The 23,765-nt window shown below is 34.2% G+C and overlaps 1 protein-coding gene across 2 annotated transcripts in view; it reads left to right on the plus strand.

Annotated features, from left to right (window-relative positions):
- Window positions 1-23,765, plus strand: part of FCHO2 (FCH and mu domain containing endocytic adaptor 2) — a 126,789-nt gene that overhangs the window by 80,329 nt on the left and 22,695 nt on the right. For both annotated transcript variants that reach the window (XM_086362116.1, XM_086362117.1), the window contains 8 exons: window positions 5,967-6,024; window positions 6,305-6,480; window positions 8,583-8,594; window positions 8,947-8,971; window positions 10,788-10,830; window positions 13,235-13,329; window positions 17,796-17,899; window positions 19,520-19,649. In XM_086362116.1, coding sequence (XP_086218242.1) covers window positions 5,967-6,024; window positions 6,305-6,480; window positions 8,583-8,594; window positions 8,947-8,971; window positions 10,788-10,830; window positions 13,235-13,329; window positions 17,796-17,899; window positions 19,520-19,649 — 643 coding nt within the window. The remainder of the gene's footprint in view (window positions 1-5,966; window positions 6,025-6,304; window positions 6,481-8,582; window positions 8,595-8,946; window positions 8,972-10,787; window positions 10,831-13,234; window positions 13,330-17,795; window positions 17,900-19,519; window positions 19,650-23,765) is intronic.

Here is a 23,765-nt window from a genome sequence, read left to right on the forward strand (position 1 = left end):
AATCTGCCTGCAGTGGAGGAGACCTGAGTTTAATCTGTGGGTCAGGAAGATCCCCTGGAGAAGGAAATGACAACCCACTCCAGTATTCTTGCCTGGAAAATTCCATGGACAGAGGAGCCTGGTGGGCTACAGTCCATGAGGTTGCAAGAGTCGAATAGGACTTAGTGACTAAACCACCATGATTTATTTATGGCCTCAGTTCAGTTCAGTTCAGTCACTCAGTCATGTCCGATTCTTTGTGACCCCATGGACTGCAGCACGCCAGGCCTCCCTGTCCATCATCAACTCCCGTAGTTTACCCAAACTCACGTCCATTGAGTTGGTGATACCATCCAACCATCTCATCCTCTCTCGTCCCTTTCTCCTCCTGCCTTCAGTCTTTGCCAGCATCAGGGTCTTTTCCAATGAGTCAGTTCTTCGCATCGGGTGGCCAAAGTATTGGAGATTCAGCTTCAACATCAGTCCTTCCAGGGAATATTCAGGACTGATTTCCTTTAGGATGGACTGGTTGGATCTCCTTGCAGTCCAAGGGACTCTCAAGAGTCTTCTCCAACACCACAGTTCTAAAGCATCAATTCTTCAGCGCTCAGCTTTCTTTATAGTCCAACTCTCACATCCACACGTGACTACTGGAATTTCCATAGCCTTGACTAGACAGACCTTTGTTGGCAAAGTAATGTCTCTGCTTTTTAATATGCTGTCTAGGTTGGTCATAACTTTCCTTCCAAGGAGTAAGCGTCTTTTAATTTCATGGCTGCAGTCACCATATGCCGTGATTTTGGAGCCCCCCAAAATAAAGTCTGCCACTGTTTCCACAGTTTCTCCATGTATTTGCCATGAAGTGATGGGACTGGATGCCATGATCTTAGTTTTCTGAATGTTGAGCTTTAAGCCAACTTTTTCACTCTCCTCTTTAACTTTCATCAAGAGGCTCCTTAGTTCTTCACTTTCTGGCATAAGGGTGTTGTCATCTGCATATCTGAGGTTATTGATATTTCTCCCAGCAATCTTGATTCCAGCTTGTGCTTCATCCAGCCCAGTGTTTCTTATGATGTACTCTGCATATAACTTAAATAAGCAGGTTGACAGTATACAGCCTTGACGTACTCCTTTCCTGATTTGGAACCAGTCTGTTTTCCATGTCTAATTCTAACTATTGCTTCCTGACCTGCATACAGATATCTCAAGAGGCAATTATGGCCTATTTGTCACCTTTTTGTTTATGGCTAGTCTTACTGTAACTTAAATGTCAGCTACTTTGGTAGGGAAATATCCATCATTTTCTTTTCCTTTCTTAAAAGGTCTATGTATGTAATTTTAAAAAATTATTTTGAGATACAGATCTTTTGAAAGTTGACGAACTGTAAATTGCTCTCTTCTTTTAGTTTTAGCTAATTTCCCCTCTCCAGAGAGATTGAGAAATATACCGTTGACTTGTGAGCTCTTATCCCAATATTTAAAAAAAATTACTACTACCACTATCCGCCAACTGCCTCTAAGGTTGTTGACTAAAGTTACCTGCTCATTTCTTTTTCTTGTACTGCTTTTGACTTAATAGTTTGCTCTAGCAGTATGGGGCCCTAATATAGAAACCATGGATTGAATGGACAAAGGTGTAAACAGGTAATGTGTAAGTTTTTATCAATATCATGAATAGTTCTAGCATTGAAAACCTTATACAGTAAAAATTACTGCTATTTTTAAAAAAAAACACATACCAAGAAAGCATTTTATTTTTAAATAATTGTCAATTTATAGATCATTACAAAGATAATACAGAGCAGTCTCATGTGCCTTTCATCTTGCCTCTCCTGATGGTAACATCTTGTAAAACTTTGGTACAGTAACATATATAACTAGAATATTGATACTGCTGCTGCTGCTGCTGCTAAGTCGCTTCAGTCGTGTCCAACTCTGCAACCCCATAGACGGCAGCCCACCAGGCTCCCCCGTCCCTGGGATTCTCCAGGCAAGAACACTGGAGCGGGTTGCCATTTCCTTCTCCAATGCATGAAAGTGAAAAGTGAAAGTGAAGTCGCACAGTCGTATCTGACTCTTAGCAACCCCATGGACTGCAGCCTACCAGGCTCCTCTGTCCATGGGATTTTCCAGGCAAGAGTACTGGAGTGGGGTGCCATTGCCTTCTCCAATATTGATACTAATACAGTCAAAACAACATTACCATTAAATAAGAATCTTTTTTTCCCTCACCTATTTAACCCTGTCCTAGTGCTCAGATCCCTGGAATTTACTGATCTGTTTATCACCTCTATATGTTGACCTTTTCCAGAATGTCAGATAAATGGGATCCTATAAGATACAACTTTTTTAGACTGGATTCTTTTGCCCTAGGAATATTAGATATGCATTTAAGATTTATTCATATTGTTGCATGACTCCATAGTTCATTCCTTTTCTGGCAGTAAAGAGTATCACTGTATAGATGTCCCACAGTTTACTTATTTACCTATTGAAGGATATTTTGCTTGCTGCTTCTTTTAGGTGATTATGAATAAAGCAGCTTAATAACATTTGTGTGCAGGTTTTTGTGGGAAAATAGTTTTACTATCAAGTGGGTGAATACCTAGGAGTGTGATTGCTGGATTTCTGGGAGGATCTTTCATTTTAATTGCCCCTTTTCTGTCACTTTTCTTCTGATACTACCCTCCCCCCACCAACCACCTCTGGCAACTACTAATCTTTTCTCCATTTCTATAAACTTGTCATATCAGTAATGTTATTTAAGTGGAATTGTATGTAACCTTTTCAGATGGACATTTTTTTACTCAGCACCCTTTTCTGGAGATTATTCCAGATTGTTGCATGTATAAATAGTTCCTTCCTTTTTATTGCTGAACAGTATTCCACGATGTAGGTATACCAAAGTCTGTTCACTTATTGTGGGATATTTAGTTGTTTCCAATTTTTGACTATTAGAAATGCTACTTTGAACAATTGTATACAGGTCTTTGTGTACATAAAGTTTTCTTTTGACACTGGTATTTTTCTTTCTGAAGTCTATTTTATTAGTATCTAATAGTGAAATAGTCACTGTCATTTTTATTTTTTAAATGAATATTTCCTGGTGTATATACTTTTTCATTTTCCTTTCAACCTACCCCTTTTTGTTTATTTGAAGTGAGTTTCTTATGGGTAGCATATGGGTCATGTTTTTTTAATCCATCCTGTCAATCTGTCTTTTGATATATATGTGTATAGTATATTAATATGTAATGTAATTATTGACATGTTGGGGTTTGTCTGCCATTTAATTTTTTGTTTTTGTTCTTACCTGTCTTTGAATTTTGTTTTCTTGTTCCTACTTTTCTGTGGGTTATTTGAACCTTTTGTTTTTAGAATTTCACTTGGATTTATAGTTTGGTTTTTTTGTTTCTTTTCTGAAGCATATCACTTTGTATATCATTTTAGATGGTTACTGTGGGTCACTCTCCAGTGTCTTCAGATGGATGTTTTTGTTTATTTTGACCAGAGTTTATTGATGTAATTTGCAGGAGGTTGATTCAAAGCAGTTTATTTGGTCTTATAGAAAACAGCTCTGTATTATTTTAAATTAGTACATTGTATAGTATAGTGTATTGTAAACAAATTTTAAAATAGGGTAAGTAGCAGATCCCACATAGAACCTCTAGGAGATTAAATATCTGCTATATTTATAGGGTATCAAGAATACAAATAAAGTATTTTGAAAAAAACTTTTTCATTCTGATTTTTAATGAATCCACATTTGGCAAGGTTTCTTTAAAGTATCATTTGCTTATTATTTGCACTTTTAAGTATTATTTGCACATTAGCAAGCAACATACAGAACTCAAAGAAAGTGCTCTACTTCTGGGGTCATAACTACATCACTTGTCATCTTTTTGTCTATGGAATCTGCTCTTTACCTTATATTAGATATTTCACTTCTAAACTTTAATCCAGTCTGTTAACTCACTGCTAGCTACATTAGGGAGAAGGCAATGGCACCCCACTCCAGTACTCTTGCCCGGAAAATCCCATGAATGGGGGAGCCTGGTAGGCTGCAGTCCATGGGATCACGAAGAGTCGGACACGACTGAGCGACTTCATTTTCACTTTTCCCTTTCATGCATTGGAGAAGAAAATGGCAACCCACTCCAGTGTTCTTGCCTGGAGAATCCCAGGACGGGGAAGCCGGTGGGCTGCCGTTTATGGGGTCGCACAGAGTCAGACACGACTGAAGCGACTTAGCAGCAGCAGCAGCAGGTACATTAGAATCTAACAGGCACAGCACAAGGTTTATACAGTTATAACTTGGAAGCTGAAACTGTGTAAACCTTGTGCTGTGCCTCTTAGATTAGCAATCCCTCATGTTTCTCTTGATGAGCTTCAACCAGTGATTGGAGGAAGACTGGGAAACTTTACCAGGAGAAATGATATAGGCTGTCCTCTGCATGCATGCTCAGTCGTATCCGACTGTGTGACCCCATGGACTGTGTGTAGCCCACCAGGCTCCTCTGTCCATGGAATTTTCCAACCAAGAATATTTATGTGTGTTGCCATTTCCTACTCCAGGGATCTTCCCCACCCAGGGACTGAACTTGTGTCTCCTGCATTAGCAGGCAGATTTCTTTATCACTACATCACCTGGGAAGGCCATTGGCTGTCCAGTTACATACAACTGGTAAACCCTGGTTTTTCTTGGCAGTCCTTTTTTCCTCCCCATTTTCAAAAACTTTTAATTTGGAAATATAGTCTAACCTCAAAAAATACATATACAAGAGTAAACTAGTACAAAGAACACTTGTATACCTTTAACTTTTTACTACATTTGCATACGTACATGTGTTTTTAATATTTTTCAGATCCATTTGAGCATACATTTTATAGTCTTTAGCCTAACTACAAAAGCATTTTTAGAGAAGTGACCCTTCTGTATCCCTTCTGCTTCATTGCCCTTCCTTCTTTGGAACCAGCTTTATTTTATTTATCTTTTCAGTATTTTTTTTAATAAAGATAAACATATCTATATGTTAAATTTTAAATTAACCCATCTTTCTTACTTAAAAGGTAGTATACTATATATGTTCTCTTGTACTTGTTTTTTTCAGTTAGCAGTATTTCCTGGAGGTCTCTACATATCAGTTCATAAAAACTTCTCATCTTTTTTGTTTTTAAATACCTGCATAGGACTTAATTTTGTGTATACACCTATAATTTATTCATCTATACTTGGACACGTTGTGCTTTCCAAAATTGTGAGTTACAGATAACCTTATTGCATGTATATTTTTAAATTCTTGGGGGGTATATCTTCAGAATAAATTCCTAGAAAAGGAACTCTTGGGTAGAAGAATAAGCATGTAAATATTTTTATTAGATACTGCTGTTTTTCTCTCTGTGTGAATTGTACTATTTTGTATTTATACCAGCACAATATAAAAGTACATTTCTTCACAGCTTTGCCAACAGAGTATATTTTCAAACTTGAATTTTTATCCAGTCTCATGGGTAAAAGATGGTATTTTAGTATAGTTGAAATTTTCTTGGTAGTCTTTTATTTATTTGTTTTGTAATTTTGATATGTATTTCCATGTACTCAAGCTGTCAGTCCTCTGATTTTACCTCCTCTCTTCCATGATACACACAATCCCAAGCTTTTATTTCTTCATTTTGAAGATTTGGGTGAAAAGTTGGTTGTTCGCAGAACTGCTGGCATGCCTAGTGGAACACCTGTTCTCTTCCTTTCCGTGTGTATCCTGTTTGGTTTGCAGTGCTCTTCTCTTTTAGACATCTTAAGTATGGAGTATCATTAGAAGCTAACTAAAAAGACATAATTTCCCATAGTGTTAGTAATTTTGTTAATCTCTTGATATTTGATAAATTATAGTAAAATCCCTCAGTAATAGTTAAATTAAGACTGTTTTGATAACCTTTACTGTTTTTGCAGTTGGAGCCATTGTTAAAGTTGTTTTCTTTCCCCATAGAACATTCCTGATGTGGATGAAGAAGGCTATAGTATAAAACCAGAAGCAAATCAGAATGATATCCTTTTACCATCTGGGTATTCTTGTGGATTGTGTTGGCATATATAAGTAGACAGTTATAACAAAATAATCTATTGTTTAATAAAGACTTTAATTTCTAATTGTAATAAAATGTGCCTCTGTGTTCTTTATTTGATATGTTATGAATAAGTTAGTAGTTATATTTCTGGTAAAATCCATCTTACCTTTTAAAGTTTTTTGTTCCTTTTTATCAATGTGTGAAAAACTGGTTGTGCACTAAGATAATGTAAAAACTCGATTCTTTAACCAATACTCACATACCAAAGAGAACCATTTCTACTCATCTAGTGATTCTGATTCTGAAGATGAAGAACCAAAGAAGTATCGGATAGAAATCAAACCTGTGCATCCAAACAACTCACATCACACAATGGCTTCCTTGGATGAATTAAAAGTGTCTATAGGAAATATAACACTCTCCCCAGCAGTATCTGTAAGTAAGAAAATAAGCAAGTTTCCACTCACTATATAGAAGCCTTTGGGTTTTGTTTAGTAGCTTATCTACCTGCGTCTGGATAGTTTCTAGTGAAGTCACTCAGTCGTGTCCAACTCTTTGTGACCCCGTGGACTGTAGCCTACCAGGCTCCTCTGTCCATGGGATTTTCCAGGCAAGAGTACTGGAGTGGGTTGCCATTTCCTTCTCCAGGGGATCTTCCCAACACAGGGATTGAACCTGGGTCAAAGGACTAACAAAAATTAAAAATCACTTAGTGAAAGAAAGTGAAGTCGCTCAATCGTGTCTGACTCTTTCTGACTCCATGGACTGTAGCCTACCAGGCTTCTCCTTCCATGGGATTTTCCAGGCAAGAGTACCGGAGTCGGTTGCCATTTCCTTTGCCAGGGAATCTTCCCAATCAAGAGATCGAACCTGGGTCTCCTGCATTATAGGCAGCCGCTTTACCCTCAAAATCACTTAGTAATAGTTAGTTTAAGCATGTTGGATGAGGAAATAATTTATTATATTTTTAGCTTTATTGAGTATACAGTTTATAATCTTTATACAGGCAAATGAGTTTGTGAGTTTGGCTTAGTTTTGTTTCCTTTTGAATGTGTTTTAAGTGAAAGCATGGAAAATACACTATTTTTGCCATTGATGTATTTTATAAATACTACTATATGTCTCAGGCAGAATTTTGTAAACTACAGTATTAACCTTTTCCTCATCTGATGTTAAAGTCTTTCATCCATTTTTTGGGTTTTTTTTTTTTTTGGTAAGCTTTATTGTAAAAGGGAATTCCATTAAAATGAATCTCATGATTAAATTGTATCTTCTTTTTTTTCCTGTCACTGTAATTAATGGTTGTTTTCCATAATTTTCATACTGGAAAAGTCACAGATAAGAATTCTTAGTTGATAGTGATTAATTCCTCAATTCTGAGATACTAAACGATAGGTTTTGAGACAGAAAAACAATCAACATAATGGATCTTTCTAATGATGTCATACTTTTAAATTCAGAAATGTTAAACTGTGGGGAATAAAAGTATGTCTTAGAATGTCAAGTTAGTTTATCTGTACATACTTATTGTGGTTGATATTAAACTTACTGTTCTTGATAATGGAGAATAAAACTTCTCGCCATTTTGTATTATTATTTAATTGCAGATTTAAGTAGTTTATATGTATTTGTTGGAAAAAGTGTTTTTCTCCCAGTGTCATCAGTTCAGTTCAGTTTAGTCATTCAGTCATGTCTGACTCTTTGCAACCCCATGGACTGCAGTATGCCAGGCTTCCCTGTCATCACCAACTCCTGGAGCTTGCTCTAACTCATGTCCATTGAGTCAGTGATGCCATCCAACCATCTCATCCTCTGTCATCCCCTTCTCCTCCCACCTTCAATCATTCCTAGCATCAGGATCTTTTCCAGTGATTCAGTTCTTCGCATCAGGTGGTCAAAATATTGGAGTTTCAGCTTCAGCAGTCAGTTCTTCCAATGAATATTCAGGACTGATTTCCTTTACACTTTTAGAATTTGAGAACTGTTTTTTCCACCAAAAAGATATTTCTGAAGTGAGGTTTTATTCTACCATTGTTATTAATACCAAGGTTAAATCATGGTGCATATATATATGAAATAGGAAGTTGTAAAGCCATTAAAAAGTTTTATTGTGTAAGAGCATAAATAATTTAAAATATATATGTAAATAAAAGCCTAGAGGAAATAAAATATTAATCATCTTTGGGTAGGGAGATAATTGATGCTTTGTGCTATTTTCTTTTTTTTAAAAGGAATGTATTGATTTCATACTCAGAAAATAAGTAATAATCAGAAAAATTAATTATTAATATCAGGTTTGAAAAGAGGATCTTGAGAGTATATTTTGTTGCCTAGTTTGCTTGTCTAGCTTAAATTGTTTTTTCCCCCAACAGTGTATGTCTTTTAAGTATATATATATAGATTTTAGATACGATTAAGAAGGGAATAGACAGATTGTTAGAGCATAGATATATATTTCAAACTCTGAAATGAATACTGTGGTTTTTCTTTTTCCTTTTTTTAACACTGTTTTTCTTTTTCTTTCCATGTACTACTAGAGACACAGCCCAGTAAGTGCAAAATTTTATATTTTCATTTATTGACTTAAAAAATCATTGTATATTTAAACATTGATTTTCAAAATATTTGCTTTTAGATTAGCAAGTCATAGTATCTTGCTGTAGATACTAGTATTTTAAAACATTTCATTTTATTGAATTATTTAAAGGTACACATGTTATTTTTGATTATAAAACAAAAGGTTTTTTTCTGTAATCTCTTTAGCTAAATACAGTTTATAATTGAGCAAATATATGAAAAACTTAAAATTATGTTCTCAGTGTTAACATTTTATCAAGTAATTGTATTACAAACATTAAATTATTTGTTTGATGGCACTTGGTTTTTGCATTTCTATTTTAGGTGCAGATGAATCGGAATTCATCTAGTAAGTTTGACATTTAAATTGGTTATTTTAAGTCTATTAAAATTTATCAGAGAATTTGCTAAGCTTGTAGCCTAACATACGTAGTTGTAGGAATGGTCTTTGCTAATCATTAACCATGACAACAGACTATAGAAGTATACCTATTTTGCAACAGAAGACAATTTATGTGTATTATTTCTTTTAGTTTTAAGATGTGCTTTAAGCTTTAATACATGACTACCACATTTTTCATAAATCAGCAAAACCAAAGAGCAGCTTCTGATTAAGCTTATAAAACAGTTAAACTATCATAACTCTTCATGAAGCAGAAGGCGCTTCTGAGTTTTAGCTTGGTCTTTAAGTCATATCACATTTATAGTTTCTATTATAAAGTTTTTAGTATAGTAACTTAAATTATACTACAAATGATTTGGGGATGGTAACATCATTTGCAGAATCATGAGTTAAACATAACAGGAATTGAACCAGGGTCTCCTGCATTGCAGGCAGATTTTTTACCAGCTGAGCTATCGGGGAAGCCCAAATACAGCGCACATTGTGGGAAAAACAGAGCTGAGCAGCCCACACCAAAGTTATGCAGTTTTGTGAACAGTGCCTAATAAAAACCATGACATCAGTCGTAATTAAAAATTCTAGCACAGTTCAAAAGACCTATTCTTAGTAAATACCAAACTAAAAGTAAGATTTCATTAATACTTTTAAAAAATAAATGGTAACTAGCTTGTTTATAGGGGATAGGAGGAAAAAGAGTATAAACTCAGTTTCAGCAACTGAGTTATGAAGATGAGGGCAAAGTGCAGAAAGATAAAGAACACCACAGTAAACACTTTGAGGCAAAACATATGGCTGAGAAAAGCCAAATGGGAGAATGTGATATGAATGGGCATTATGTACAATGTGGAATTATTCCACATTTGTTATTGTTTAGTCGCTAAGTAGTATCCAACTCTTCTGTAACCCCATGGGCCCACCAGATTCCTTTGTCCATGGGATTCTTATCCAGGCAAGAATACTAGAGGGGTTTCCCATTTCCTTCTCCAGGGGATCTTCCCAACCCAGGGATTGAACCTGTTGCCTCCTGCATTGGCAAGTGGATTCTTTACCACTGAGTCACCAGGGAAGCCTGTTATTCCTCACAGTTTGCTGTAATTACCCATGCTGATGTGTTCTGCATTCATCAGCTATTCTTGGTGATGCAAAACATTAAGGTGCAGTGAAAATTGCTTATGAACCAACAGAACTTTTGCTTTACTGATGCTGTTCCCCCAGGTATCAGTTGCTTATGAAATGATTCATGTTACAAATGCAGAAGGTAGAAAAATAGACTATCTCATAAAGAGACTGTTGTTCCAGTTTGTTACAAAAATTTTATTTTTCAAAATAAGGTGTTCTTCAAGAGTTAGTATCTACTTTTGGTCAATAAAATAATCACTAATAATATCTTAGAGCTTGAAAAGTGCTTTCATGATTCATCAGTTAAAATTGTTGAGTAGTACATACGCTTTTAAACATCTGTTCTGATTTTTAGAGTTGCATCCCATATTTTTTTATGAACAGCAGTTTAACAAATATGATGGTTTAGTTGACTCAAGTTATTTCTTATCAAAGATACTAGAGATAAAGGTTCAGCAGAAATTCAGCTCTTATTTTAATATTCTTAAATGGTAGAAAATTTGTAAAAGGATTGTTTTCCTTTTCTTCGTGTGTGTGTGTGTTATTATCAGAATTTAAAAGTTGATCTGTGTGTAGTAGTTCTCTTTACATTAAAATATTTTATTGGATTAATTTTTTCATAATATTTCAACTTTTTAACTAGGTGAAGAGTTAACAAAATCAAAGCCGTCTGCTGCATCCAATGAGTAAGTTTTACGTTCAAAATCTTTTGTAAATGACTTTATTTTTTAGAGAAATTTTAGGTTCACAGCAAAATTGAGTGGAAGGTACAGAGGTTTTTGCATATACGCTTTGCCTCCACATATGCCAAACCTCCCCTGCTATCAGAATCCACCACCAGAGGAGCATAGTTACAATTGATGAACCTCTGTTGACAAATTGTTAACACCCCCAAAGTCCATGGTTTACATTAGGATTCACTCTTGGTGTTGTATGTATCCTGTGAGTTTTGACAAATGGATAATGACATGTGTCCACCATTATAGTATCGTACAGAATAATTTCACTGCCCTAAAAATCCTGTGTCTTCTACCTATTTAATCCTTTCCTCCCCGCTACATTTAAATTTTAAGTATCCTTTTTTTCTTTCTAGAGAGTTTTACTTTCTCTGTAGTTTTAACTCTAGAAGACTGTTTATATTCATCCCATTTCCTAAGCTGTGAAATGTCAGAGTTTTTAGATGTTTTAAATTATTTCTCATTTGACAGTATTTATTTCTATGATAATTAGAAAAACATTCATTCCACTGTATTTGGCTTTGGGATCCTCACTGCTGTTTTAAGTAAATGATAGTATCCCAAAGTCATGCACGTCTATTTGTTTTTAACTCTAGTTTACATTGGCGTGTAGCTGATTACCAGTGTTGTGACAGTTTCAGGTGGAGAGCAAGGGACTCAGCTACACATGTACATGTATCCTTTCTCCCCCTGACTCCCCTCCTGTCCAGGCTGCCACATAACCCTGAGCAGAGTTCCCTGTGCTGCACAGTAGGACACTGGTTATTCATTTTAAATACAGCAGCGTGCATGTCTATATTTCAACTAGTTATTCCCATGGAAATTCTCTCACTTTTCCTTCAATTTTGACTTTGTAAAGTAGACTGTATACTTTATGAACCTCAAAACGAAATGTTTCAATTAAGTTGATAAAGGAGAGAAGACGTGTTGCCAGTTGTTCTTAAAAAGAAAAAATATTTTAAGCCAGTGTTGCATGGGTTTTTTCCCTCACTTCTATATTAGTAAGAATACTTTAAATATTTATTGCATGAGTAAAAGTAGACTTAATTAAATGGATAGTTTGAAATGGAAACTTCTGAAGCTAAGCACTAATTGAGCACACCAGTGGTATTCATTTGATTTTTCATTTTTAAAGATAAGTTGTTTAGTGTTTTAAGACTGTTTTCAGGAATCATTTATACAATTATGATTCTGTACTTTATCATAAGTGTGTTTCCATATGGGTACCTGTTGAGATATTAGATCTCTACTTATAAGTGATTGTAATATTTTATTATCGTGGGCCTGTTTTCTCAGATTTCTAAAAAATATTTTAAATAATGGTGGTTTGATACATTAAATTATTTTAAAGAGGGGATTAATTTTATTTTTTTGCATAAATACAATTTTTATTTGTCAAGAATATCTCAGTAAATTTGGGAAAATTAGTTTAAAAAGGGGTACAAACGTCAGGTGTTCAGAATAGAGATTAAGCGTCTTAAAAGGGGTATGACTAAAATGAAAAAGAGAAACATTTATATAAAAGTTTGTATTAAAGTGAAGAGCCAAGATTGAAATCCTGAGAGTAACTAGTTTGGAGGATTCCAAAGGTTAGTGGAGGAAAATCTTTGGTTATGCAGCACATGGAGGTTTCTGAAACGAAAATGTTCATGCTCTTGATTTTGTAGTTAGTCTTGGTAACCTCTCATAAAAAGGCATGTATGACCCATACATCCAGTGGCCCAGGCAGGGATTACCGAGGGAGAAATTCTGCCTGTTTATGATTTACTACAGTGGTCAGACCGTTGAAGTTTGTAGCGTCATTTATATACATAGGGCTTAAGCCACCACCCTGTACTTAAAAGATACTTTTTAAAAAGTCCTTTACCCCCTTTCTTCATCAACTTACAAAATTTCTATTTGATTTCATGTCACTTAAGAAATTTCTGTCCAAGACTGGGTTCTAGATGTGAATTTCACAAATCTGACACTGCCATAGAGTTAGCTCTGTGAGTTTAGGCAGCTCTTTTAGACTCCCCATGCTGCTTTTCATTTGTAAAACTGAAATTAATTTCCATTCTGGCAGCTCCTATGATTATTAGAATATAACAAGATTTAATTTGTAGGGATTAAATTATTCTCACTTAAGAACTTTACATAATGTTATTGTAGGGTTCTGTTTATAGCAGTTAATACAGTTTATTAAACCTATTTACCTGCTAATTAAGTTCTTCATATATTCAACTGGCAGAACATCCAGTTCTTTGATCATATATATTGCTGTTGTAGTTCTTTCTATGAAATGTATTCCTAGATTTTATAACTAATAAAATGCTCATTTGCTAAAATGCTTCTTTTTAAAATGTTGTGATAGGAAAGGGACCAGTGATTTACTTGCTTGGGACCCCCTGTTTGGACCATCTCTTGATTCATCGTCTTCAGCTTCATTAACTTCATCATCGTCATCAGGTAAATATATTTATTTTTTTAAACTGCAGCAGTTATTTTTTCTAACTGATTTATCCATTATTTCAATGTTGTACTTCACTATCAAAAATTTAACTTGTCCTCTGATCATATTGCCATATAAAAGTAATTGTGTACTGATTTGTTAATTTACATTAAAGACCATATGTCTTTAAAGTAAAAATTCATCAAAAACCAACTTTTTTTCCCTTTGTATATCACTGCACAAATAATAATTTTTAGTATTCAACTGTGTGTTAATATAGATGTGTGTTATTGTGTTAATATAACTAGTGTATGTTATATATAACTAGTAATATATAAGATGTGTGTTAATATAACTAGTCCATTCTTGATGTACATTCAAATTGCATCCAATTTTTATTGTTATGGACATTAATAGATAAAACAGATTTTGTCCACACGTCTCATATCTTTATAATAATTTATCAGTACAAGATTTAGGAGTCACAAGGTATGCCCATTGATGCTTATTGCCAAACTGCTTTCCAGAAAGGCTTCAGCACTTCCCAAGAAGTGCATGAAAAGAACTTAATGAATGCATTTTAGTTAGTCTTCTGGAAAGAATATATTAAATTCCTCTTTTCTTCAAAATATAAAATCCCATTAGTCAACAATCAAAGCATGTTTAATAAAACCGCTTGTTCAAAAACAGAAAATAAAATCACTTTAAGTTGATCTTCAAACTTCTTTGGGATTTCAGAAATGCCATACAGTATTTAGAGTTAAGGAAGTGTTGCATGAAGTCCTTTTTATTGTCAGTATTTTATATATGAAAAAATTAAAGTTCAGAGATGATCAGGAACTTCTCTAACACCGTGTAACTAGGAAATGAGGCATAGATTCAAACCTGGATTTTACTAATTCCAAAATCTTCATTCAATTCATCATATTCTGGCAGATAAAACAGTAAGTTACATTGAAACACTTTGCTACAAATACTAAAATAAACACTAGTATTTCCAGTTGGATTGTTTAGAAACTAATGTTTTTTAGTTCTAGAAATTATGTGGATTTTAGGCAACCTTAACTGAAAAATTGAGAATTTTGAAGAGCAAGAATCAGTCGTTAGATAATTGAACATATTCTGAAGTGGCATTATAGCCTTTCTCATTTGGCTTTTGTTTACTGTTCAGTTTTAGGAAACTAATCTTACTAATGGATCTTATAAGTAAAATAATTGTATAGGAAAAACTGAAGTTGTATTAAGGTCTTAATCAAAATTCTCACATTGTCTGTTCTCACAGAGGTTTCCGCCATACAGAAATTTCTTCATAATTCCACCATTGTTTCTGTTTTCTTTAGCACAATCTCTCTCTTTTCAAAAAATTGCTCTTTTCCTCTTGCTACCATCTAAAGAATGTTTTGCCCATATTCCTTTCAACTTCAGGTAAAACAAAAAAATGATACTTTAGTTGTCATTTGATGTTTAGTGGGTTGGGAGTGATAAAACTTTGTTTTTGCTTATTTTAAAATTTATTTTGATACGCTTTTTAAAACCTTCCTATTAAGTCTAAAAAATACTATATTATTTTCCCTTCAAAGAATGTTAGTGTTGTTGAAAAGAGTTATTCTGCTGTGCAATAATTATTATTAGGTCTTCACCCATAATTATTATTAGGTCTTCACCTGGACAGGATATAATTATTGATAAAACTGATGAATACATTATGATGATTCTATTTCATAAGACTGGCGTAAGTGAAATTATTAAATAGGCATTTTGTCTTAAATTTCCTTCCACCTCTTTTTGCAGTACATGTCTCCCTTATTTTAACATTGTCTACACCATTAACCCATTTTCACGTTAGAATGGGCCAGGTTGTCAGATTATTCCCTCCTCTCTTTTGTCCCCTCCAGAATGTTAATTCATTAATGACTCCATCTCAACTAAACTAGTCTAAGAAAATAATTCCTATCAGTTAGTAACTGATACATTAAACCTTTCAGTGTTTTGTATTTAAAAAACATGCTTGGAGCTTGGTACAGAAGTGTTTTCAGTTGCTTTTTCTACCATATAGATGTTATATATGTATAACTTACATACAAATTTATATATAATAAAAACATGTATATAAAGTTTAATATAAATATCTCATACCTGCCTCCCCTTTGATAAGTGCTAGTATAGACCATCTCAACTCCAACACTGATTTCGCCTGTCTTACTCCCTGTGACAGTTTTAAGTTTTATTGCTTGTTGAGGAACACAGTACCCAGCACCATCACTTTGACACCTTGTCAAATCTTTTAGACTTTTACAGACTCTTAGCATTACCTTTTGCTCCTCTGGGAAAAAAAAAAGAATAATTCTGGCTTTATATATTTTGGGGCCTTAAATTTAGTTTCTTATTCTTGTAATTATTTTCCGCGATGAATATAAAGTTTGAGCTCCTTGTCTTGTTCCATGTATTATTAAAATTTTCTGTTTTTGAGTAATTAAAATAATACTACCTGAAATAAGAACTATTTGCCTATATAGATTTATATTTTAATTTTAGAATTTTCTTGTTGCTTCTAGTTTTCAGTTGCTTTCTTCTGTTGCTGTTGTTCTTAATGAACAAAGTAGGAACTCCACTTTTCTCTCCCAGATTGATTTGTCTGGGCGTGTGATAATTCAAAGTTAACTTGAAACCAGGTCAGATTTGGGGTCTAGAAAACCCATCACCAGACTATTCCACCAACCCTCTCTGCTCTCCTGCTGTGATGACGCCACCAGGAAGCATAAAAAATTTTCTTTTGCTTCATGGTTGCAAAGTTGGTGGATTTCCTTTACTGAGGAACTTGTTAAAATTACTAGTGGAGCCCAGAAGGCACTCGAGATTGCATTGTAAAGCTGAATGAAAATACTTTCAGGTTCTCTGGTGCTTTGGATAGATTTGTTTATAATTTATGTATTATAACTTACAACTAATAGATTAATTTATAACGGTGAAGACAATGAATATTGCTGTTAGTTTTTCTCAAAAAGCAAATTCTGATTATTCGAAGAAGTGGAACTTGACACTCCTACCAGGCTTGGATTGAATCAGTCTAAATGCCACTTGTTCTGTATTCACGTGTTAATACCTCTGCTATGTTAAGCCCTCTCACAAGCGTGAAGTAGCTTGAGTGTTGGTCACTGCTGGTTTTGTTGATAATGAACACATCTTTAAAGTAAATGTGTCATCGCACAAGGAAGTATTCCAGCCCTCAGGTTATTTCACATTTTTTCCAGCGTTCAGCTTACAGTAAGGGGGCAGCATGAAAGAACCGGTGCTGACTGGAAGATGGCAGCTGCTAAACTTAATTTCTCATCAGGGTTCTACTGTTTTCTTCAGGCAGCCTGAACTGTGCTTGCATCTTTTATCTCTCCATGTGATCTGCTTTCTAGATAATTCCGTGCCCCCATGCATTTGCTTTCACTCCTATGTAACTGCCTTTTTCTTTGGGTCTCTTCCTACCACCTCCACGCTCCCTTTTACTCCTCCATTGCTGACTAAGAGTTCTCAGCTCTACTGTTTATTTTTATGTGTGCGTACTCAGGCACTTTCTTATATTTTTAGCTTGGCGCGTTGTAAATGTACAGAAGTTACTGAGATACAGTCTTCAATCTAAATTATAGACCCACTTCTTAGAGTGGACCAAAGGAATTTGAAGGGCCTTTTAATTAAGGATTATTTAAATGTATTTGCTTCCATTCTACATTCTTGCTTTGATTATGCTAATACGTGTGTAACTTTTGATAATATACGTTTGAACTTTATTCATTAATTTCTGTCATGCTGAGAGTTATTTTTAATTAGGACTACTAAGATTTGTATTTCTGATTTTTAAAACTGCAACATTTGCAAATAGTGTTGAAAAACATTGAACACTAAATTTATGTAGGATTTAGGAAGTTAATATATAATTTTCTGTGTTTGCCAAAAATTAATTATAGTGATTTGGGGAGGGTTTTTGTAAACTAATAAGATATTTTGATTGTCACCAAAAAATGGCACAGTGTGGTTCAACTTAAAAGTGAGATTACAAGTTTAATTAAGGTAGATATTTTATTTAGAGTTCATGTTTTTACTTTGAAGATGTTGCTTCAAAGGCTTGTTCTTACATAAGTGTAAAGTACAAGTATTGGCAAGAAACTAAAGACCTTAGGCCTTAAATTAGTTTACTTTTACCTTCTTATTAGGTTTAATTTTTATATGTATAAATAATTGAAGCTAATATAATTTATAATTGTCAGTTTTATTGAAAACTTAATTTTTTTCAGGAATATTATTGGTAACTCTGAGAAAGTCATATTTGATAGACTCCCAGCATTTCACAAATAGCCATAATTACATTTGAAAGAAAAAGAACTTCTGAAAAATGAGCTTTGAATCCTAATGATTCCTCTGTCATGGAATGTTTTTATCTAAGGATTGCTATGTATTAATGGTTTTCTTCAAATCCTCTTTTTCCACCCACCAGCCAGGCCCACAACTCCTCTTTCTGTAGGCACCATTGTCCCACCTCCAAGGCCTGCTTCCAGACCAAAGCTTACTTCAGGCAAACTCTGTGGGATTAATGAAATAGTATGTACTCAGTTTTCTTTTTCATTATAACTGTTTTGATTTAATATGCAAATGATATTTTTCTGTATATTCCTTTACTGCTAAATCCTTGGCATTTTCTACTTAAGTCTTCACAGTATAGAAAAATTTTCCCTGCCTTATTTCATCTTTTATTTGCCAGTTTAATTGCCAGAATTAAATTTCTAAGTGTCAAGCTTAATCTTTTCCCCTGATACACATCTGCAGTGTTACCCCATAATCCATGTATTGAATGTTTTAGCTGAAGTAAAACAGAACAGATTGAAGGAAAGAAGACTAGTTTGGGAGAGTCTGACTCTGAATAGAACCCAAATATCTGGGGACAGAAAGTGTCTTTCACCTCTTTGTATCTAGTACCCATGACTTGACATGTAGTAGGCACTAAATAGGGAGAAGGTGATGGCACCCCACTCCAGTACTCTTGCCTGGAGAATCCCATAGACGGAGGAGCCTGGTGGGCTGCAGTCCATGGGGTCACTAAGAGTCGGACACGACTGAGCAACTTCACTTTCTCTTCACTTTCATGCATTGGAGGAGGAAATGGCAACCCACTCCAGTGTTCTTGCCTGGAGAAACCCAGAGATGGGGGAGCCTGGTGGGCTGCTGTCTGTGGGATCGCACAGAGTCAGACACGACTGAAGTGACTTAGCAGCAGCAGCAGGCACTAACTAAATACTTAATTCACATAACTTTATAAACAGGAAAGGGTTGTTTTTAATTAAGCTCAGTATTCCATATTTTAAAGATGAAACACCTCAGGAAGTGTTGGTAATGTATTATTGGAACAGTTAGGAATTTGGAAGGAAAAAATCCATTCACCAAGTAAAAGATAAATGGATTAGAATCATATTTTTTGTATTTGTTTTTAACCAGAAAACTGGAGAGACAATAGAATTAAGATTTTCTCCTCTGAATGGGGCAAACTTTTCTCAGTAAGGAGGCATTACAATGAATTATAAGGAAAATGTAGACAGGTTTATAAATGCCAAAAGTGAAGCAATATTTAGGAAGAAAATACTTGCTTCAAATGAAAAAAAGAGTTAGTGAAAACTCAGATAATACTAAGACCTCCTCAAACTAAATCAGGCAAAGCTAATATAGACAGCTCGTAAGACAGAAATGCCAGTTTTGTTTTTATCTATAGCATTAGCTAAAATATTTAAAAATTTATTATTTTTTCCTTCTTCTAAGGTTCATCGATTCATTGCTGGCAAGAGTGCAGAAAAATATTCTCTTATATTATTATAGGCAATGGGGTAAATTGAGTTACCCAAATAGGAAGCAGTTTGGCATTATGTATGAAAAGCTTTCATACTGTTTAATAATTTAGCTTCTGAGAATATATCTTAAGTACGCTTTTTAAAATACAGAAAAAGTTTTATATACATTACAGAAAAAGTTTTATATACAAAGATTCTCTTGACAGGATTATTTTAAAATAGCCTTTTCAGCTCTATGGTATCTAATTGTGAGTTTTAAGAAACACAATAAATTTGGTTTATTAATAGTATGTTAAAACTAATCTTACTTGATACCTAAAAATATTTTCTGATAACTGGGGGATTGTTTGAGCATTTTGGTAAATGACATTTCGTTTTTAAGCCCAGGCCATTCAGCCCACCTGTAACTTCTAATACCAGCCCACCTCCTGCTGCTCCATTAGCACGGGCAGAAAGTTCTTCCTCTATCTCATCTTCTGCTTCACTAAGTGCTGCCAATACTCCAACTGTAGGTAAGTGAGTATCACAGATTGCATGCAAAAGTTAATGTCCAAAATATGATCAGGTTGATTGATGGTAGTAAAGTTTTAACATTTGACATTTTGGTTTTTGGAAACACACCTGGCATTATCAAACTAATAATGATAGTTCCTTTTCTTTTTCACATTTTATATTATCTGAATAGAGAATTTTAATCATGATTAGCACTGTTAAGAATGCATCAAACTTATAAATTTTTGACCAATATAAATATAATTGAAGGCAGAATATGATGCAGTACTTTCTACTGTGAATTGATATTTGCATTCCTAAAAAAATTTGTTTTAAAAAGCAGTTGACTCTGAAAGAAAGAGGGCTTTGTGCTTGCAGTGTGATCCTTGGACCTGCAGCATCTGTCTGTATCACCTGGAAACTTAATAGAAATGCAGTCCTTTTAAGTTAGAAACTGTGAAGTGGGGCTAGCAGTCCTTGAATAGGCCTTCCAGGCCATTCTGATGCATCTTAAGTTTCAGAATCCCAACTCTAATTAAGCTGATTTAATTATACCCAATTTGATTTGTCCGAACTCAGAAGAAATGCATCTTCTGTGTGTATCCAATACAAAAATTGCATGAGTGGTACAGGCTGAGAAAAATGATTTGATTTCTAAATGTCTGAACATGGTGTTACTATTTTATTTTATATACCTTTGTGAACAGACTGTTTTTCCCATGTTTTAACTTTATGTAAATAATATATTCAATAAGTATTTCTGTTTGCTGTAATGGGCACTTTCTTTTTATATTTTGTTTGCATATGTGGTTTTCTTACTTTTTATTTCCATAGAATCTGTGTTTTACTCATAAAGAACATAGGTGGGTCCTGTTAGAAATCAAGCAGGTCTGAGTTACCAAAATTGCTTTAGTCCTTTCCCATTACCTAGATAATTCATAAGGTTTTCTGTTTGTAAAGGAAACTTTAATTTTGATTAAGTTGGAAAATATTTATCGTTATAGCCAGTGCTGGCAATAGGAGAATCAAAGTAGGTGGCATTGATGGTACAGGCATGCAGGAGGATGTAATGTGGACTTTGTGCAAGAGTTTCTTTAAATCTATCTAAAATGTTCTCTCTCTCTATTGTGATATTTATTCAGCTCTGTGTTCAGATTTAAGTTTTTGCTTCTTGTTCTTGAAAGTATTTTCTTTTCCTGCAATATTTTGTTTTATTTAAATATGATAGAAGATGATAATTTGATTGGGACACTCTGTGAAATTGAAAAGCACAGTGAAACTTCACAAGGTATTGTATTGAAAGCAGATGTATGTGTTGACTAATGATCCTAAAGTATATCTAAAATACTGTTACCCAATTTTTCCTTTTCCAGCAATGTATAGTGTTTAAGAAATCAAGAATAACTCTGAGGTTTAACTGTCTCAATTTTGTACTAATTATGTCCAGTTTCTATACAGGATCTATTAATGATACTGGATAAAGTATAAAAATATACAGTATTTTTGCATTATCTTCCATCCCCCTGCTCTTCTTTCCTCTCTATTAAGATATAACAACAAATATTACTCTGGGGCTATCAGAAGCAGAGAAAAACTGATTAGGAAAGAACCAGAAAGATTATATCAGTGTAAAGAAAACTATAATATAAAGACATCCAAAGCAAAGGCTGTCATACAAAAACCACTCGTACAGTGAGCTGAAGTTAGAGGTGCAGAGGCGGGAAGTAGTTGGATTAAGCACCTGTTTTTCACTTCTGAGCTGAAAGGAATTCCACAAAAATCTATTCATTGATTGTTACAAAGGTAGATACTCTTTATTTCAGCTTTCTCTGTCTGCATTTTCAAAACACATACAGTGTTTAAATATGCAACAGTTAAGTCAGAATTAGAATGCATATTATCCTTAAAAAGAATATCCAAGGAATTATTTCTATACAGTGAGTTATTCTAAATAATAATGCATATTATCCTTAAAAAGAATATCCAAGGAATTATTTCTATACAGTGAGTTATTCTGAATAATACAGTACACATTTAGACTTTTAGGGACTTAAGTAAATATTTCCTATGTCAAACATTTTAAGTATGCATATACAATATGGCCTTGGGAGCAAAAATGGAAAATACAAAGGAGGATATGCAAAAATGTTAAGTAGATTTTGAGTTTTTACCTAACTCTCCAGTATTTTTTCCTTCTCACCAGTATTTCAATAACAGGCTTTACAATTTAGGGGAAACTATTTCAAGAACTCTCATTTTATATGCCTAAATTGGGTAATTGAAAAGAATAACTTTGTAGGTTCTTTTGATTTTTAATGTCAGAGCAGTAGCAGACATTAATGTTACCCCTGACTGTGTGTAAATACTCACTTGTGTAGATTATTTAAGGGAAAAGATTAATTTCATATTTAGGAAAACATAATTTTCTCTAATAAAATATTACTATAGCCTTCCTCTTTCTCTGAAAATATGCTTTCCTGAATTTCTAGTGACTCTCTAGTTTAGAACAAGATATTTTTTAAAAAATTGAACTAATTTAGATTTACAAAGAAATTTTCCCACTGCATGAACATGTGATTGCATAGTTGTAATCACATATCCTAGAAACTACTGCCTCTCAAGCCCTTCATTTAATTATCTCTCGCCTCATTTTGAATTCCTGTCAAGTCATTTGTATCTTCAATCCAGGATTCACAGTGTTCAGTGATCTTGCAGAATGAAAAACACAATCATGTTTCTTTTAAACGTTTCAGTGGCTTTTAGTGCCAGAGGAATAAAATTAAAGGTCCTTCGTGTCCTGTCTGGGTCATAAACACTTCTTCAGACACATTTTCATGTCCTTTCATCACTCAGCCTATCACCCACAAAGTATGTTTCTGATTTGCAAAAAAACTCCTTGTGGTTCAAAAAGGCACCATTTCTTCCATGCCTCTTTGGCAAAGTGTCTGGCATATATTAGTGCTTAGTAAATAGTAGCTGTTGTGATTTTGGGAATACATTTTAATACTGAGTTTATTTTCGTATGAAATTTTAAGTTGTCTTGTTAGGGAGGATTTACTTTCCCAGTGACCTAGAAATAGCAGTTCCTGTTTCTGTGTATTTTTAATCACGGAGCCCTTTTTTTAAATTATGAAGAACCTTCTAAATCAGAATTTATCAAAATCTTTAACATTACAAAATCTTCCTGTCCTCTAAAGGTAACAAAAGCTCTTTCTCATTGTTTGTAGGATACTAAGTTTAGTTGCAAGGCAAATAAAACTGATTTTTGTCAGAATTAATATTGTGGGTATCACGAAGTAACTCATGTTGAAATAAACATATCTGGTGGCTGTGAACATTGTATAATGTTTACATAACAAAAACATACATTCCAGTTTCAGAGCTATGTGTTGATCTAGGTTATTTTTTTCTTTAAGAATGAATAATTACTCTATAGACTTACTTTTACAAAATTGCATCATAAATCATATGTTAAAAGAAATGTTCCACTTTCCGATCAGTAACAGTAATGGTAGGCATAAATGAAAAGAGTACATTTGTAAAGAAAAAAAAAGGCAGTGTGCTATTTGAACGGATTTTTCTGTCATGAAGTAAACCAGATACTTTGTTTAGGTTTTTAAAATACACATGCATTGAATTTGTTTACATTTTGTTATGCTTTTAAAACATGTATGATTTGTCTCTAAAGCTATCTTACTAAGTGAACTTTATGTCAGGAATGTTACACCCAAATGATGTTATTAGTCATATTTCAAGGAAAGATAATATGGGAATATAGTACAAGCATTAGACAAAGAAGAGGTAAAAGAGAATTATAGCAACCCACTCCAGTGTTCCTGCCTGGAAAATCCCATGGACAGAGGATCCTGGCAGGCTATAATCCATAGGGTTGCAAAGAATCAGACGTGACTGAGCATGTGTGCGTGTGCACCCGCACGCACACACACGTACATACACAGCGGTAAGGAGTACATGATCACATTACATTGCTCATTTAGAAGTACTGAATGGAGAGCGATACCTTAAGTAGAAAAATCTCAGGGTAGAACCTGAGAGAATTTAATATCTGAGTGGTTTTGAAGCCATATTTTAGTAACTTCAGCTCTTCATGTGAAGAGCTTTTTCCCCTCTGACAT

Source organism: Bos grunniens, chromosome 20 (genome assembly GCF_055505025.1).
Source record: "Bos grunniens cultivar Pamir isolate PY7600 chromosome 20, Bosgru_T2T1.0, whole genome shotgun sequence".
Taxonomy (NCBI): Eukaryota; Metazoa; Chordata; class Mammalia; order Artiodactyla; family Bovidae; genus Bos; species Bos grunniens.